Source organism: Calliopsis andreniformis, chromosome 1 (assembly GCF_051401765.1).
Source record: "Calliopsis andreniformis isolate RMS-2024a chromosome 1, iyCalAndr_principal, whole genome shotgun sequence".
NCBI classification, from domain to species: domain Eukaryota; kingdom Metazoa; phylum Arthropoda; class Insecta; order Hymenoptera; family Andrenidae; genus Calliopsis; species Calliopsis andreniformis.
In genome coordinates this window covers 1,788,880-1,806,847 of record NC_135062.1, presented here as the reverse complement: position 1 = coordinate 1,806,847, position 17,968 = coordinate 1,788,880, and the positions used below count along the sequence as shown (strand labels likewise).

Sequence of the window (17,968 nt, the reverse complement as noted above, 5' to 3'; positions counted from 1 at the left end):
GCTTGGTTGATAGCTATTAATTCTGCTGAAAAAATTGACATTTTGTTTGATAATTTAGCGTTAAGGGTGGATTGAGCCATCTGTGTAGATGTGTATGAAGTCCTTGTAGTTCTCAATGAGATCTGCTGCTAATTGTTGGGACGTTTCCGGACTGGTATTGGTTTTTATGAAGGGCGTGAGGTTTGTGTCTATTTCAATTCAGTGGATTTTCCAGGACAGAATTGTCAATAATTTGCTTCGGGTAACTAGCTTAAAATTTAGTTCTGTTTTGTATTGATGTACTATGAAGTAGAATGGTTTTATTGTTTTTTCCTGTGTTATGTATTTGGTCATATTATGGTTTACGAAAATGTTTGAGTGTGTATGTTTATTTGAGGTAGTTATGATTTTTATTATCTAGTTATGGGCCCAGGGTAGTCACGTGACTTTTGTGCCGGTGTATCTATTGTTACAGTTTTCATTACAGGAATAGTATTATCTACCAATTGACTAAGTATACGAACAGACTTTACATCTTATAGGATTTAGTATGTACAGTCAAACTGCAGTACCGACTTAGAAATTCAAAGGTGTTTTTAGCATCCTCTGCTCATGAATAACGGTCAGTTGAAGAACTAATCACTGAAGTAGTGTTAGTTAGGAAAGGGACTGTAGGGATCATAAATACGTGTGGCTTGTCTCTGGCGAGGATCGAAGAAATAAACAATCATTAGATTTTGGTAGAATAATTGAGCTTTGTGATGTTTCACGCTACGGCTAGATTTAACCTTGCTTTTCGTAAAGTATACGATTCAGACGATATGATACGAATAATTAAAAATGATCCGAATTATGTCGAGATTGCTATGATTTTTATTGAATGAATATAAGGAGTTCATTCGTTCATGTTTGTCAGTAATTAATCAGAAAATGGGCTATTTGTCCGAATTTTATGAAATTGGAATATGTTGTAAAACTCACTCAATATTCTGAACAACTTTTCTACATATGTAACAACCTCTCGGCCTTAGTTTCTGAAATATTAGCAACAAACCTTACATTTATAAATAAGGTTCTTTGCATACTCTGTCAGCATATTTTAAAGTTATTAAAATCGGTGAGCTGATCCCTTTCCTGCATGATTACCATACATTTGACAAAAATTAGCATCATTCAATAAGTAGTAGTGGATGATCCTAATGACTTCAAATCTAAGGATGTTTTGGGATTCCTCGCCTGACGATATTGAGTGGCAAAACCGGGAGGAGGGTTTAGGGACTCACAGGCGAAGATTTATGACTTTGTCACAAAATATTAACTTTGTTATTATACGTTGTATCGTTGTGGGAGTAACAGAGATGAATTTCCTTCGTTCTTCCGCTTAAAATGACACCAAACACTATGTACATTGCATAATTTTTAACGAAGTTAGCTAGTTTAAAATTTTGCAAATCATTTTTCATGTAATTTCTTCATAAAACATTCAAATAATAATCGTATTTCGTATCATTTTCATCGGAAAACAAGGAATCAATTAATGTTACTCGCATCAATATCGAAGAAGAAATGTAAAAGTTCACACATTCGATTAATTATTAAGGTCTAGTGCTAGTTTCATCTTAGGGGTATTCCTTTTCTCGAACATAGAAATCCTTAAGCAGGTCAAGAGACTGCATACGAAATTAGTACCCAAGCTCACCTAGCTAGTCCGAGCAGGTACCGTGCTTTTTATTTTTACATATTGCAATGATTAAAAAAAAATTTGTAAGTGTATAAAATAATATCTGACACTCATGAGTTCGCTATGGCGGATGTACAGAAATGGGACCATGTATGAGAACAGCATAGTAGCAGTATTAACCTTTTCGATTCGACATCAGTATAGCATCAGAAGGGTTAGCTTAAGCTCACACATATTACATATAGTGGGTTAAAAGTATTCGTACAGTGAGTAAATTCAAGCTTTGTATAACTCAGTTTATTTATAAAATTTTATAAAACGGATAGTTGGTATATGTTTTCATAGATGTATAGAAATAATTTTATAAAAAAAAAACTGTATAGATATTGAAATAATTTTTGAAAATATTAATCAAAATTCCATTCTAGACAAAAATAGCTGCGTAGAAGGTACAGTTGTTATTTTTTAGAAATAAAGAAGGAATTAGTGTTCTGTAGAATTTTCTTTTGCTCGTACGGTGGCCTCACACCTCTTTGGCATCGAATTAACTAATTTTGACGATATAGTCGGTGTTATTTTGTACCATTCTCCCTGTAATGCATTTTGTGACGTTTCTTTTGAAGAAATATTATGATTTCTTATATTTTTCTCTAAGTAACCCCATAAATGTTCTATTACATTTACATCTGGTGACTATGAATGGGTTTTCATATATGATGGTGTATTATATAATATCAACATCCTGATATTATAAGCAACATGCTCAGGGTCATTGTTCTGCGTGAAGTCAAAATTATGTCTGATTCCTAATTTTTTTACACTAGCAAGGGGTTTTGCTGTTGATGTCAATATTTCTATAAGTTTTCGCGAATTCTAATCTCTTCGTTCTGTTTTGGTCACTGACAAAACATTCCCTATGTGCTACTCTGCCATGATACCGCTTCATGAGACTGCCTCACCGTAGAGTTACAATGCTAGGCATTCCCACTACGGTATGGTACAAAAAGATTACGAACAGAGGGGCTATTCCCCTAGACACCATTTTTTAGAATTCGTGTATTATACTTTCACTTGTTGTAACGGATTCAATAAACGTTAGACAGAGACGAGCGGTTTGATGGAACTCTGAATCTGACTCGATACTTATAAACGGTTGTCTCGAATCTATTTTGATCCCATAAGATCGGTGAACAGTGATCACCTTCAATTATGCCCACTGGAATCTTTTTCCAGTTGTTTTCCTAGGGACTCTTGTGATTAGGTAGCTAGTTGCTGAGGCGTATTTGTTGGCACAAATCTGTTCCCAGCCGAGCATAAATGCGCCTCAGGAGAAGACCCTGAATGTTCTTCCAAGATATGAGCTTTTTACATTGAGCGATTACATCGAGTTGCTCTATTCGGAGCAACTCTGTAATGTTCAACCATTGTTCACTTTCGAATCCCAACGAGAATTCCGAGCCTCAATTTTTGGACCGTTTTTCCAGGCACCCATCCTTCTCTTCACCACCCTTATTCTAGCCCCGCGGCGCGCTTTATTCTGTCCTATCCTATTCTGTCCTCCGCTTATTGCATCAACATACTTTGTTCAATCAGTAATATAATAACAATCATAGAACTCAACATGACGCAACCACTGAAGCAACTTAAAGCAATAATAACAATAACAATGATGATAATATGTACATAAGAACAATCATAGAATTTAACACAATATTAATAATAGCAACATAGATAAAACGTCAAGTATATCCCACTCTCAGAGCCCCGTGTTGTCAACATTCTTTCCCCTTGGCACGAACTCAGGAACGGACGCATCAATTTCCTTAGTAGGTAACACAATGATTTTGACTGCTGGTCGCCGGAGTATCCCTGTTTTCATCCGTACGTTTACAACTCGAATGCGTTTGTCAGCGCCGGGATAAAGCTTTGAAATTATTCCGCATGGCCATGTATTACGTGGTAATGTGTGGTCGACAATTAATACCATATCGCAGTTTCACTTCTTTTGCGGAAGCAACGTGGGTAGGTATTCTCTTATCCATCTATTCCAATACATATCAGCTAATTTCTGTGCTACGCGCCATTATCTTCGTAAGTGAAGATCTTGGTTACGAAACTTTCCAGGAATCGATGCTCCTGACGATGCTCGAATGAGAAAATGATTGGGTGTCAGACTTCCTTGATCTCTATAATTTACTGACACATGAGTCAATGATCGACTATGAACAATGTGTTCAACTTCCGTCTTCAGGGTTGCTACAGTTTCCTCTCTGAGAACACATTCTTTCAGTACTGCTTTAAGCTATACTTTGACTGATTTTATAAGTCGTTCCTAACTACCGCCAATGTGCGGTGCAGGCGGTGGTATGAATCGCCATCGTATTCTTTGATTGATGACTTTTTTTTTCAAAATGTCAATGTCCATTTCTTGCAGGGCGATTCGTAATTCTGCGTCAGCACCTCAAAAGTTTATTCAGTCGGAAAACAAATTCTAGTCGAAAGATTTCATTCGAAAACACTCCGCCGTGCAATCATTCGTCTGAGTGCCATAATCATGGAATCCATCGTTAAAGACACAACGAGTTCCAGGTGTATCACATGAGTCGTGAGGCAGGTGAATAGAATTTTCCACCTCTTTTCCCTTCTTCTGCCTATAGTGACTAACATTGGTTTAAAGTAATCGATGTCACAATAAGTGAATGGTCTAGGGTGATACTTCAATTAGGCTGTTGGTAAATCTACCATGAGCGGTGTTTCTGGTTTGCTTCATTTTATTTGGCATAATTAACAGTCTTAGGTTTAAGATCCAGTATTTTTGCCTTAATTCGTTAATAGTAGCTTCAGTAGTACTATCATGGTTAGCTCTTCGGTTATAATGCCGTATAAGTAACTTGGTATAATTGTGCTTCCTATCCAGTACAGGTGGATATCTCGATTGTTCTTCAACGCCTTCCAAGGCGCTTATACGTCCACGCTAACGAATAATTCCTTCTTTATTCAGTAGTACTCTAAGTTGCATTAATTTGCTGTGTTTTGGCAGAGTTTTATTTTGGCATAGAACTTCGACTTCTTGGCTGAAATGGGTAGATTTTATCTATAGATTCTCCACTCGCTGAGGATAATCTACAGACATTTCCGAGTTCCTTCTTCTTCGACAACGGTTAGGCAAACACCAACACCCACTCGCTACTACGTATCAATCGTATCCAGGATGAAAATTAGTCCAATTTTGGTAATGCCCATTGGAATTGGTTTGAACATACGGCGACGAATTGCGAATTCTTCTCTTTTGAAACGTGTATCTCTTCTGTATTATGGATATTTTTCATTTTCGGCCAAATCTCTTGAGGGTTCCTGAAAAAATCTGGACTTACTATCCATCTGCTCTTGGGCGTTACCTGTATTTGGTTGTCTCTGGTCGCAACATAAGCTGGATTCTGTCTCGTAGGAACCCATCGCCACACGGAAACGTCTGTCAGTTCATTTATTTCGCCTAGTTTGTCTGCTACAAATGTTTAATATTCTCGGGGATCTGCTCTATTTCACTGAAGGACTGTGCGGGAATCTGTCTAGAATACGCGTTTTGATATCTTGAAATCGTGCCTTTTCTCAATGGTACGCGATATTCTGCCGACAAGTAATGCCGCTTGAAACTCCATCTTCGGGGTTGGCATTGGTTTTAAGGGAGCGACTCGAGATTTACTTGTCATGAACACCGTCACAAATCTATGTTTTTTGAGTTTATACACAACAAATTGCAAAAGACATGCAATTCTAGGTTACTATGAAGCTGCTGTTTAATGTAACAGCGTGATATTTTACATCGATCTATAGTTTTCAGATCGGTTGTCCATCAACGCCAATATTCATACTGATAGTCTGTGAGCCTTGAATCCCAAGCTATACCACTTCGCTAAATTTTCTGCAGTAGTATCCTACTACGAATCGTAAGTGATGCTAGAATGTCTATGGAATCAAACACTGACAGTATGGTGCGTAGCATTTCGCGTTTCGTGGGTCGTTGGGCACCTGTAACAATTGTCGGTGCTTTCTTGATGTTCAGCTCGAATCCTAACGTGTCGTCAGTCGGATCCCATTTTAATCCTAAAGTCTTCGTTTCTATTCCATTGGCCGTGTTCAAGTGTATGGTTCCCTTCATTAGAGTCGCAGGTGGTAACCTGGACAAAACTTTCTGATTATTGCTTGACCAGTTGCGAATCTGAAACCCTCCACATGGATGTACTTCCGTGACTTCCTGAATCAGTTTGATGGTTTCCTGTTGAAGATGCTTTGATAGTATTAATAGTCTTGGGCCTCCCATGTTTTCATTTTCATGCCAGTAACGATTATAATTGTAGATTATGGCGCTGGGCATTTTACGAATTATCTCCGAGGTGAGTTCCGGACTGAGCAAATATCCTACATGGTTTACGGCTTGCATCGCTACCATACAATTTCTCAACTTTGTCTATCGTGCCCAGTACCGATTTTGGGTAATCGTTTTAATTCTTCCATAAATTCCTGGACTATTATAGTCAGGGTTGCCGAAACGTAATTTTAGTACCTGCATAATTTGGCTGGTGGTACTAGCTGTCGTCATCATAGCTGCCACAGATTTTCTCGCCTCTCCTCGAAGACAACTATACAAATGTGTTACCTTTTCAGTTTCTGAGTAATCAGTGCGCTCCAATAATAACTCAATGGTTCGTTTAAAAGAAAATCAGTCTAGGGGATCCCCGTTAAATGTAGAGAGATCTTTCGTGTTTAATATTGTCTGCATGGTTCGCTTAACTCGCATCAATTCGGCACAAGCATTTATCTCTTCGAGGTTTGTGTTAATGCTCTTATTAGTTGCTTAATTTTGGTGTTTCCTACTGTCTACTGTGAGGTCCTTACTTCCTGCGCCGGCTGCTCTGTTCGAGGTACTTCATTAAATGAGTTGGAATTATCCAGTACCTAGTTCGAGAAGTTGGTCGGTTTCTAGCTTCGTTTCTTATGCTGGATCTGTGAGCATTCCTGTTTTCGCTCTCTATCTCAGACATCTCCGCCTGCAACTGCTTATCCACTAGTTTTAATTCTAATTCTAATCGTTCAGCGGCGCGTAATTCCAAGCGTCGCTTACAGCTAACCGTGATATTACAGAGCTCAACCCATCTCGTGTTTCCGTGTTCAGCTCTGAGGTTGTTCTCCTTGGGACACTTCTTGAAGGGCCTGAATAAGTTAATTCGGGACTGTAGCCTTGTTGTCCTTCGACCGGAGTTAAAGATGCGGCCTCATCGGCCATCATTTGCTCGCGTTCCATTCGTTGGCCTCGGTCCCTTCCTGCCCCTCTTCCTCTCGCAGTACGACCGCGGGGTATTCTGGTTTATTTAATGGAACGCTTTACTGCCGTGAATCGAACACTTAACTGAACTCCTCATTTCGTATAGATAGAAATCTGATATCTGAGCCCCTTTCTTCGACGACCAGGTCTCAACCGCGACCCTGTTCGCGCGCAGGTCGCTGATTTGGATCCAGCTTGAAGGACCAAATGTTATACCAGACCGTCTCACAGTAGGGTTACAATGCCACGCATTCCCACTACGGTATAGTACGAAAAAATGACGAACGGTGGGACTATTCTCTCAGACACCATTTCTTAAAATTCGTGTATTACACTTTCACTTGTTGTAACGAATTTAGTAAACGTTAGACAGAGGGAATTTTTCGTGCACTTAGTTTGGTATTGTTTTTAATCATACGAAGAATTATCCGTTCGGCATGTTCACTAATTTTTCATGGACGTACACTTCTCAAATTATTTTTCTTTGTTTTGCATAATCGGTATCGATTAATTATGTCTTGAATCGTCAATTAATGATGCGAGAGGTTTCTGATAAAGTTTTCTACTAGTTATGTAAATTTATACAGTAATGTTTTGGACAAGAGTCGTTTCGTCTCCACGGACGAGAGCCGCGGTTTATCCCCACTACATCGTTTGATACGTGCCGCCGAGAAACCAATTTTTGGAACCATCGCGTTCGAGCTCGACGCCCGAGAACAATGAGGTCAAAGAACACAAGGATAGTATTAGGGATTTAAATAGGAAAAATTGAAATTTCTTATTCGCAAACGGATTTTCACGCAAGTAACACCAGTCGATTCCTTGTGCTGTCCCGATAAAAATGATATTAAATACGACATGATTCCAATTATTTATAATAAAGATATTTAAATAATAAAGGTTGGAACCCTGCGACGGTTACGGAGAATCGTCAAAGTTACTTTTCCATCAGTTCTTTACGAGCTAAAAATGACAATAAATGAAGATTTGGCTAACAGAATTTATGTATATTATATTTAATCGATGTCGGAAAGAAGACATTGAAAAGAAAAAAAGAAAAATTTCTAAACATTTAAAACGGAACTTATATACTTTTTGTGTTACGCTTTCTTTTTCTTAATAATTTCAGTCATTAAATAATTAAACACAAAAATATGAAGGAATAATAGGAAGTTAGTGAATTGGAGAACTTTTCGTAACATTCTAACATGCTACAGACGAGAGCCGCGCTCGTCGAATCGACTATCAGTCACGGATGAGAGCCGCGCACGTATCAAACGAGGTAGTGGGGATAAACCGCGGGTCTCGTCTGTGGAGACGAAATGGTTCTCGTCCGCAACATTACTGTACCAGTCACGGACGAGAGCCGCGACTAGACCCGAGCGCGGCTCTCGTCGGTAACATTACTGTACTGAAAATTTCCCCCTCCACTACACACACCACCTTTGAATTTGCGTGTGCATGAGCTCGGCGCTTCGGCCACTTCAGACAACTTCGGAAAGTCAAAAGAGAATGCGTCGAGTTCACGTATACATAGCTCGTACAATAGTGTGAACAGTACAGGGAGAAATTTTCTAAGTGACGTCACGAATTTGAAATCATAGAATGGCTCCATCTTGCGTTTATCAGGCAGCCACGTGTCTGTGGATAATACTATTCCTGTAACGAAAACTGTAATAGCAGATACCGACCTGGCAATCTCGAAAAGTCACGTGACTACCGTCAGTGTGTTTGTCTCATCGATATACGCGAGCTACTCTTTGTTTCAGAACATAATGCTAACTTTAAGGCATTATAATTGCAAAATGAAAGCAGATCGGACACTATGTTATAGGTCATTTTGTGATCCATTTGGGTATCCTACCATCCTTAAAATATTGAAACGTATACATGTTACACCCTGTATATTTTGAAGTTCAATATTTGTTGGGTTTAATTTTTGTCGATTAATATTTTTTGATGTTACTTTCGGGAGGTTTATTAATATCTTTTGGATGTTTTTTGGGGGTTATTTAATATCTTTTGGATACTTTTTCAGAGAGATTAATTTTTTTGGAGATTTGTTGTGAGTTAACTTTTTTGGAAATTCTTTGTAGGAACCAAAGTTTCAAGCAAACTCAATTACTTGGTGTTTTTACATTTTAAATGTTTTGTTGGGTTTGAGCCTTTTTCTATTTTTGTCTTTGTGTTTTATCGAAGGATTTTCACTGCTTAGACGCAGAGTCGAAACACATACAACGTAAGGTCTCCGTGTGTGTATGTGATCTATTGCATTTGTTTTCTCACGTGTCGTGTGTAGTTGTGTGCGTTGAACGCACCGGCTGGCCGCAATGTCAAACGCGTTATTTTTATTGTTCGTAAAATGTATATATAAAATCTATATAATATGTACTTATTTTAGAGAAGAATTCAAATATATTTTTTAAATATCTATATAGGAATGAAAATTTGTACAAAACAACTACAGTATTTGTGAAATAATGTTAAATACAAATTATTTATTTTAAGAAGACAAAAAAGTTTTTTTTATACTGGATATTGAACGCAGGATCTGTTACTTAGAAAGAAATCATCATCTGCAGCTACACAACAGCCTTCATTCAGAATGCTATTATTAATTTACAAAGATATGTAGATAGACATGTTTTAATTATTCATAAAAAATATGCATAGAAATTATTCACAAAACGTCATTACTCCTAGATTCATACTTCAAATTTTCATAAAAATCTTTGGAGGTCTCATCAATAGTAGGGACTTGTAAGATAGGGTCCCGAAAAATATGTACGTATGCATTATTTCACTAGAAATTCCATACTTGCAACGGTCAATTAAACAAAATACTATTAGTAAAATACTTTTCGCATCTAGAGTGTGAATTATATAGCCACATTATTATCGCGATAAATGTGAAACATGTCTTTTCAAATACTTGATCCTAATTTATTTATCAATTATAAGATAATTTATTTACTATAGTGAGGCTCCAAAAATTTGTGAGGTCTCGGGTCTTTTGAACCGCCATTGCCTTCTATTAACAAATCGAAAAGTGAAAATATTTGGTCAATTGAAAAGATCGTGCGTGGCTCGTGTCGTTTGCCAGACACTTGAACACAAAAACCTTAAAACGATAAACAAAAGCAGGCCAAGTATATGCGGTCGCTTGAAAAATCTACTGTACAGAGTCCAATCACCCACAAAGCATCAGTCATTTGAAAAAATCAGTTTAAGGTATTAGGGCAAATAAATTCATTGAAATCATTGGAAAATGTCAATCGCAAGAATTTAATCTTCTATCAAAACATTGTCAATATCGTAGTCCCAAAAAATATCACTTTTAATCTTATTTCTGCCACTACAGTGAGTTTCCCGTTAAAAATATTTTTGATGCTACTTGCACGTCTTCCATGAAAATCGCATTTCACTCCATGAAGTACGCCTTCATGTTTGTAACAAGAAATTAACTTACAAAAATCATTGCTTATGCTACAGTTAGTAGCTTACATGACTAAAAAATACTTGGTAGGCCTTTTTGTAAAGAAATTCAATTGTTATAAAAACAAGGTTACTACAGAAGAAGTAGACACTTTTAATATTTTATACAAACCAAACAATTATAGGTATAAACAAACAGATATTTTACGTGGTTTCGTGGTTAGTGTCTTTAAGTTTATATTAATTATAAGTTTATATCAAGAACATCAAGATTGTGTTGCATGCTTCCTTTTAGAGAAAAATGCATTTGAAAAAATTAATTTTGTACGCATGCACGTAATTAATAACTAATGTTACGTAACGACAACTGAGCTGTACCCATGTATGAAATAGCTGTATTTTATAACTCATTTTTTTTTTTTTTTTTTTTTTCCTCAAAACACTGAGGAAAGTACTCGGCTTTCTTACGCTTCTTTTAGAAAAAGGATTAAAGAAGTGATAAATAATCATTTGTATTTTATAAATATAAGCATCAATTTTCAATTTACTACAAAGGTTGTATTAAAGTTACTTCTTTAAACATTATAGGAAATTGATGAAAATTTGTGAAAAATACAATTTAATTCATTTGTTATTCGAATTTTGAAATAAAAATTTACACGTTTTTAATGCACATAATTAACCCTCACTTGGTCAACGTTGGCTCATTTTGACCTAGCGTCAGCTTCATAGTGTAATAGTTCAAATAGTTGGCCATCCGAGGGTTGAATAAATTTTGACAAAACTCTACTGAGAGATGAATATGCATTATCAGAATCAACAATTAAAAAATATTTTCTTTTGAACTTCTGGTTATGGATTATTTCCTAAATTTATTAGATCCTTCAAAAATTTGTAAATAACAGGCAGAAACATTTTCGCTAATTTGTCAAAATTCCTGTACTAAAATAAATTAAATTGTATAAATATTTTATCTTCTACATTAAGAGGATATTTTATTTTTCGATAGCTATATTCAAATAAACAGTTTGAAGTTTGTTATTTTCCTTAGTTTCATTATTTGTTCCTGTCATTTATGGCATAGTATTTAAATAAACTTAAAAGAAAATTTCTCTAGTATTTTCATACGTGTTCATGGTTCATCTTCAGCCTGTGACCATGTAGGATTATATACAGTATTTCTTCACTATAGTCTCATTGTTATAATTGTTATAATATGAAATTATTTAGAGTAGGAGAGCTGTATTTTTGTGTACTGTCATTCACAATTTGTAATGAGACCAAAGCGTGGATTTGTGTGTATAAATTAACTTCAAAAACGTGACTCACGCTGTAAAATCGCCAGTAAGTAATGAGCCTATACCGAGGAAACACTGTATTTAGTAGGTAGGTTACTAGAGTTACTCGGCAATTGGATAAGTAGGTAAAATGAAATATTTTTATACGAGTCAGAACCAATTACAATAAAATGGATGTTAGATATTAAACATTGATACTTATGAATGGATGTTAAAATGGTTTAACAACTAATTAAGGAAATAAAATTGCCAAAAATTTTAATGAATTTTATAATAATAATTGTATGTTCCGTTTTGCAGGGTAATTTCACTTTATGCTCCGAAATTATTAGTATCAAGATCTGCATCAGCAACGCAACAATTAACTTCAACTAATGCCAGTAAAGAAGACAGTCTCGAACGCAAAATCCTGGCAATGGCTAGTTTGGATTTGGCTGTTGCAATACAGTCCATGAACAGTATAGAAAATGTTCGTATTCATAATATATATTTATGATAGAATCAAAAATCCTGTTGTAATTATCATGTGGTCTTATTACCGAAATACTAATATTTATAAAATATCTATTTTTACTCATCTACCTAAAATTATTTTACAGTTAATAAAGTCTCATCAAGTATTAAGTTTACAATCTAAGGAAGATAAATTTATTGGTTCAATAAATATGCAATTGAAATTTTTACAAACGTATCCGTTGCAACAAGGGGGAAGAGAGGTGCATAAAGCTCTTAGAACTACATGTATGGTTATTTTAACGGTAAGAACATTTATAAAAGTATAGAAGAATGTTTATAATACAATGCTGTATAAATTATATTCATTATAAATTCATTTACAGTTCTACAACACTGGAATTCTTGGAAAAAACGTTCCGTTGATACACTTAAAAGAACTTGTGGATCAAATGATTAGTTTATTAGCTGGAAATAAATTAGACCATGTATGTCAAGGAGATGTATACTGTCGAGTAATCAATAATATTATGTGCAAAATAATAGACAATTCGAACCATACTACAATTATATGGTAAAATTAGCGACATTTCAAATAAAATGTAGAATTATTAAAGTTATATTATCCGATATTACTTATATTTTTAGTGCTTTAATAAAGTTACTCCACGGATGTGCTGAATCTGCTCCTTCTAAATATGAAGAATTAGTCATGAAATGCCTGTGGAAAATAGTAAGGATGATTCCTAATTGGGCAGCAGATTTAGATTATGATAGTATTCTTTTAGAAATACATCGTTTTCTTAAAGTATGTTTATCCCTGTTATAAACAGTATCTTAGAACCAGTATTCTATAATAAATTCGGAATTTATAAATTTACATCTATTTTGTAGGATTATCCAACTGTATGGTGGAAAAAACGAAAATCTGATATGCCACTGCGAACAATTAAAACAATTCTTCACAGTATGACTCGCGTGAAAGGAAGTACAATATTTAGTCATTTAATACGAATTAATAATACAAATGAATCAGAAATACATGCTTATTTGACAAGACTAATTGCGGTGAGTTTAGTATATTACAATGTATGAATTTATTTTGAAGAATCTGAAGTAAACTGATACTATAATAATATTTGACAGACTTTCAAGCCAGACGAAATTGCTACTAATCCAAGAACATCGGTAAAATCCAGCAACAGTAGTAAAAGTCAAGAACATTTATCGAAATTTACGCACCAACAGTTGTCTGAAATATTTAAAAAAATTGGTTCTAAAGAACATACACAAGAAGTATGCGAGATAACGACTTATTTATTTCAAATATCGTATTATTTTATACTTTTATACCACGGAAACTAATGTCGTTCTTTTTACACAGGGTTTAATGCAGTTATATGATTTCAAACAGCAATATCCCGAGGCAGATGTACAACCTTTTTTGGTAAAATCTCATCAATTCTTTCAGAATTTTATAGAACAAGGGCTGCGAGATATTGATCAAGCACGTAAAAATCAGAATCTTATATCTCAGACTAGTAATCAATACTCAACAGGTAAATGAATGATATTATTGAAGTAATTTTCTACTCGATTTTACACAAAATATGTCTTACAGAAACAGTTGAACCTACTAGCTCCGAGGAAAAAGGCTTAATGAATACGTTACACAAATTTGAAAATCATCGAGTGAATGAAACACAAAGTAGAGCAACCAGTCAGCCAAGTCCCACATGAACTGATATATAGAGTATGTTAGGTAAGAAAAAGCCACCATTGTATTAACATTAAAATTAACCTGTAATTTTGAGGTATCTAGTACAATTGTGCATTATACAAGGTGTTTTTGAACAGCACGGGATAAATTTAAGAAGTGCTTCTAGAGACCAAAATAAGACGAAAAGTAAGAATAACGATTGTACGTTTGAGGCTTCATTTGTTAGTTATGAGCCTCTAAAAATCCGGTGGGAAGCTCCAGAAACGAGTTCGCGCGTAGGCATCGAGCAGTGGTTGCCCGAATAGCAGTTCGCACTGATGTAAGGGAGGGCAGAGGTCACTCGCCGTCGACTAGCTGATCGGAAATTTTACGATACTCAATAAGGCTACGGGATTTAAAATTCAGTTAAAATTGATGAATATCATTAAATAACAATAAATTTATCCATTTGTTGAAATCCTTAGGCTAACTCGAAACACTTACTATGAGATAGAAAGGGTTAATATGGTTACTCCTTCATGCAAACATCATACAAAGGTATCGTTGAATAACACTAAACCTGCCTACTCTTTCCAATCCAGAGGGCAAGTCAAAACACGCCCTATGAAATTTCGGAGTAGAAAGGGTTAATGTGTCTACCCTCCTCTGATCAATTTTATGGTCCAAAACCACACACGAAAAGATTGCACACATTACTAGAAGTCTTGGCGTAGAATTTGGAGGAAAAACCGCACACATAACGGGAATATCACAAGAAAAAGACAAAATTTGTGAAAAAACTCGGCACGTATTATGAATATTCGCACGAACGTCCGATGCAAAAGTCCGTCGAAAAGTTAACTGGGACTTCTTGAAAAATTCGTGAAGGACCCGCCACAAGATCTGGTGTTGTTAGATACTTGGGTTTTTCCCCAAAGGCACTTAGCTTTACTGAATTTTTAGGCTCTCCTAAACTTCAAAGTTCTTGAAAGTTCTCTTTCTTAATAGTTCTTAGTTCTTCTTCTCAAAGTTTTTCAATGTTTGACATTCAAATTCGTAGCTTTAATGATTTCTGTAAACAAAATTTAAAAACCCCCCGACGCAAAAAAGCTTTATTAACTGAAAAAACTGATATCCCCCCCCTGAATACATATTATAAAAATAGAAATTAATGTTTGTTATAAATGATTGTATTATTATATTATAAAACAGCTGAGTTTCAATCATGGAAGCTTATAACTTTCATTATTATTTCACGTTTTTTAAAGTAATCATAAAGAATCTGTTTATTGTCACTATGTATAGCAAACAGAATAAATATTATAGGAGTTACTCGAATAGACTACCAATGAAAGCGATGTCATTATAAATGTTGAACATAATCAAAATTATTTTTGATTTTTGTCTTATTTTGGTCTCTCAAATCACTCTATAAGTCTATCTCGTACTGTTCAGAAACACCCTGTATACTCATAAAACGCCACAAGAGAGTAAAGAGATACGCTTAAATTTATACTTCATTTTAGTTTTAATCCTTTTAGTGACAACTAACTACTTAGTAATACGTACGTTGTAACGTCTATATATCGGTATTTTAACACTAAAAGAGTTAATGCTAGACTATTTACTTTGCGTCTTGTGTGAATGTAAAACGTTCTTGTATTGAAGAAAGTTCTACATTCATTGTAAAACATTACATGGACGTGTCAGTATTCGAGATATCCTAGTACCCGCAACTTAACTAACAGGAAAAGAATTTCTATGATAAACACTATCTGTGAAACTACCCAAGATCCAGAAAAACTTACAGAATATCGTTCCATAACATCAGGCAAGTAGTGGGTTGTAATAGGTTGGATAAAGTCGAATTCGAATTGAAATATTATTATTATTGAAATATATTTAGAATGTATAATTAAAATATTTTATTATTTGTTTAACCGTAATTACTAATAAAGGAACATCACGAGTTGTAAATCTCCGATTTTTATGAAAGTTGGCAGGATTATAGAATAGCCAAAAATATTCGACACAAAGTGGGGTGGAAAATATATTTCGCTTAATATCTCGAAGACTGTTGCGTGTAACAAAATGGTGTGAATGTGGCGATTGCGTATTTTTGAACGATATATCCACCTATGTAAGCATTTTTTGAAAATATGATTTTGTTTAAAAAATATATTAAAATATAGTATATTTTCGCTATTTTCATTGACTGAGTGTTGATCAATCGTTTCACAAATTTATGTGCGAATATTATGAACCAAAACACAAAATACGAATAAAATAGAATTTTGAATTTTTACATTATAAACGAAATAATAACATTCTTAGTTAGACTACATTTCATGCGAAATTGGGCCCTGAAACGAATGGCCTTAAGAAAAATATATATTCTTATAATGTTTTCATCGTTATATTAGGATACATGTTGTTTATTGTTTACTAAATGTATAAATAATAACATCGTTAATGAATAATTGCAACGTTTCGCGCTCTTTGCAAACAGTACGACAGGTTCAGTGTCAGTGACCTTTGCATAGATGAAAATGTAGCACATAAATATGGTTCATAGTATTCGTATATAAATTTGTGAAACGATCGATCAACACTCAGTCAGTGAAAACAACGAAAATATACTATTTTTTAATATATTTTTTACACAAATTGATATTTTCAAAAACTGCTTACATAAGTGGATTTGTTGCTCAAGAATACAGTTGCGTTTTTGGGGAGCCGCCGGCGGCTCCCCGCGCGCACTGTAATCTCGAACGCGTCGCGGCATTGTAATTAATTTTACACTGTATCACAGTCTGTTTATTTACAAATATTATCACTATTCGCAGTATTACTAATCTTAGATATAAGGTAAACGATTCGTATTTTAACTCGTTGTGTTCACTTCCTGACAGCTGTCAGAATTCTGTCTGACAATTGTTCCTCGAACGTCCTCCTATTCTTCGTTGCGAGCGTAGCAGGCCATGGAGATGTACCCGGTGCTCACAACAATACGCAATCGTCCCATTCATAGCACTTTTGCTAGACGTAACAGTTTTCGAGACATTAAGCGAAATATGTTTTCCACCCTCCCACATTTGGAGGTGGTTTTCATTCTCTTAACATAAATTAGAGCTGATAAAAACATACGTGTCGAATATTTTTGGCTATAATCCTGCCAACTTTCATCAAAATCGGAGATTCATACATCGCGATGTTCCCTTGTGAGTATAGTTTGCTGAATACTATAACACAAGTTTTGTGATTTTGTCATTAAAACTACGGTCATAATTGCACGTGATCCTCGTGTCTCTGTATTATTACACATGTATTCTCTTTGGAATCTCTGATTATCTTCTACCTCAATGTAGCTCCCCGGTTCTTCCCCTAGCTTTCTTTCTATGTTCCTTTCAAATTCTCTTATATATTACACAATTCTAAATTGATTTTACTTTTACTTAACAGTTCATCTACCTTTTTTAACCATTTTTTTCTGTACTAGCTTTCTTTGCTTTTAACATAACCAACTCTCATGATCAACTTATAAGTATTTCTTATCCTTACCCACAATCACTTGGAGAATAATGCGAAGTACATGTATATAATTAAATTAAAATATATTAATCTTATTATTAAAGTATGAAAACATATATTTCGCATGAAGCGTATTATTAATTTGAGCAACAGAAAATGAAATTAAATAACCAAAAATAATACACAGTGGGCCAAATAAGTTTCCGTATACTTTATTTTCGGTAGTTCATTATACTCTGATTTAACGTGTAACAGAATTTAAAAAAAATTTGTTCCAGTAACTTCCAAAGTTACATCCTGGATATTAATATATCAAACATTATGTATCCATAATAAATAATCAACACAAAAATAGCATGTAAATATAAACTGAAGAAAAGTTTCCATATACATACATATATTTCTTTTAAATTTTCTGAATTTTATATTTTAATCACAATAAATGACCTAGGGACCTTCTTTTGCTTTCAGAATCTTCCTCATACGTTTTTGCATAGAAGCTACTAATTTTTCTGTGAGCTCCTAAATTTTCTACAGGGTGTAACAAAAACGTTGTAGTTCCTTGAAAA

The 17,968-nt window shown here is 34.8% G+C and overlaps 1 protein-coding gene across 2 annotated transcripts in view; it reads left to right on the top strand.

Annotated features, from left to right (window-relative positions):
• Positions 1-17,968, top strand: part of Msps (msps cytoskeleton-associated protein 5) — a 54,834-nt gene that overhangs the window by 23,595 nt on the left and 13,271 nt on the right. For both annotated transcript variants that reach the window (XM_076377337.1, XM_076377327.1), the window contains 8 exons: positions 12,017-12,185; positions 12,316-12,474; positions 12,556-12,743; positions 12,818-12,977; positions 13,064-13,237; positions 13,316-13,465; positions 13,554-13,728; positions 13,791-13,931. In XM_076377337.1, coding sequence (XP_076233452.1) covers positions 12,017-12,185; positions 12,316-12,474; positions 12,556-12,743; positions 12,818-12,977; positions 13,064-13,237; positions 13,316-13,465; positions 13,554-13,728; positions 13,791-13,909 — 1,294 coding nt within the window. In that variant the 3' untranslated portion in view covers positions 13,910-13,931. The remainder of the gene's footprint in view (positions 1-12,016; positions 12,186-12,315; positions 12,475-12,555; positions 12,744-12,817; positions 12,978-13,063; positions 13,238-13,315; positions 13,466-13,553; positions 13,729-13,790; positions 13,932-17,968) is intronic.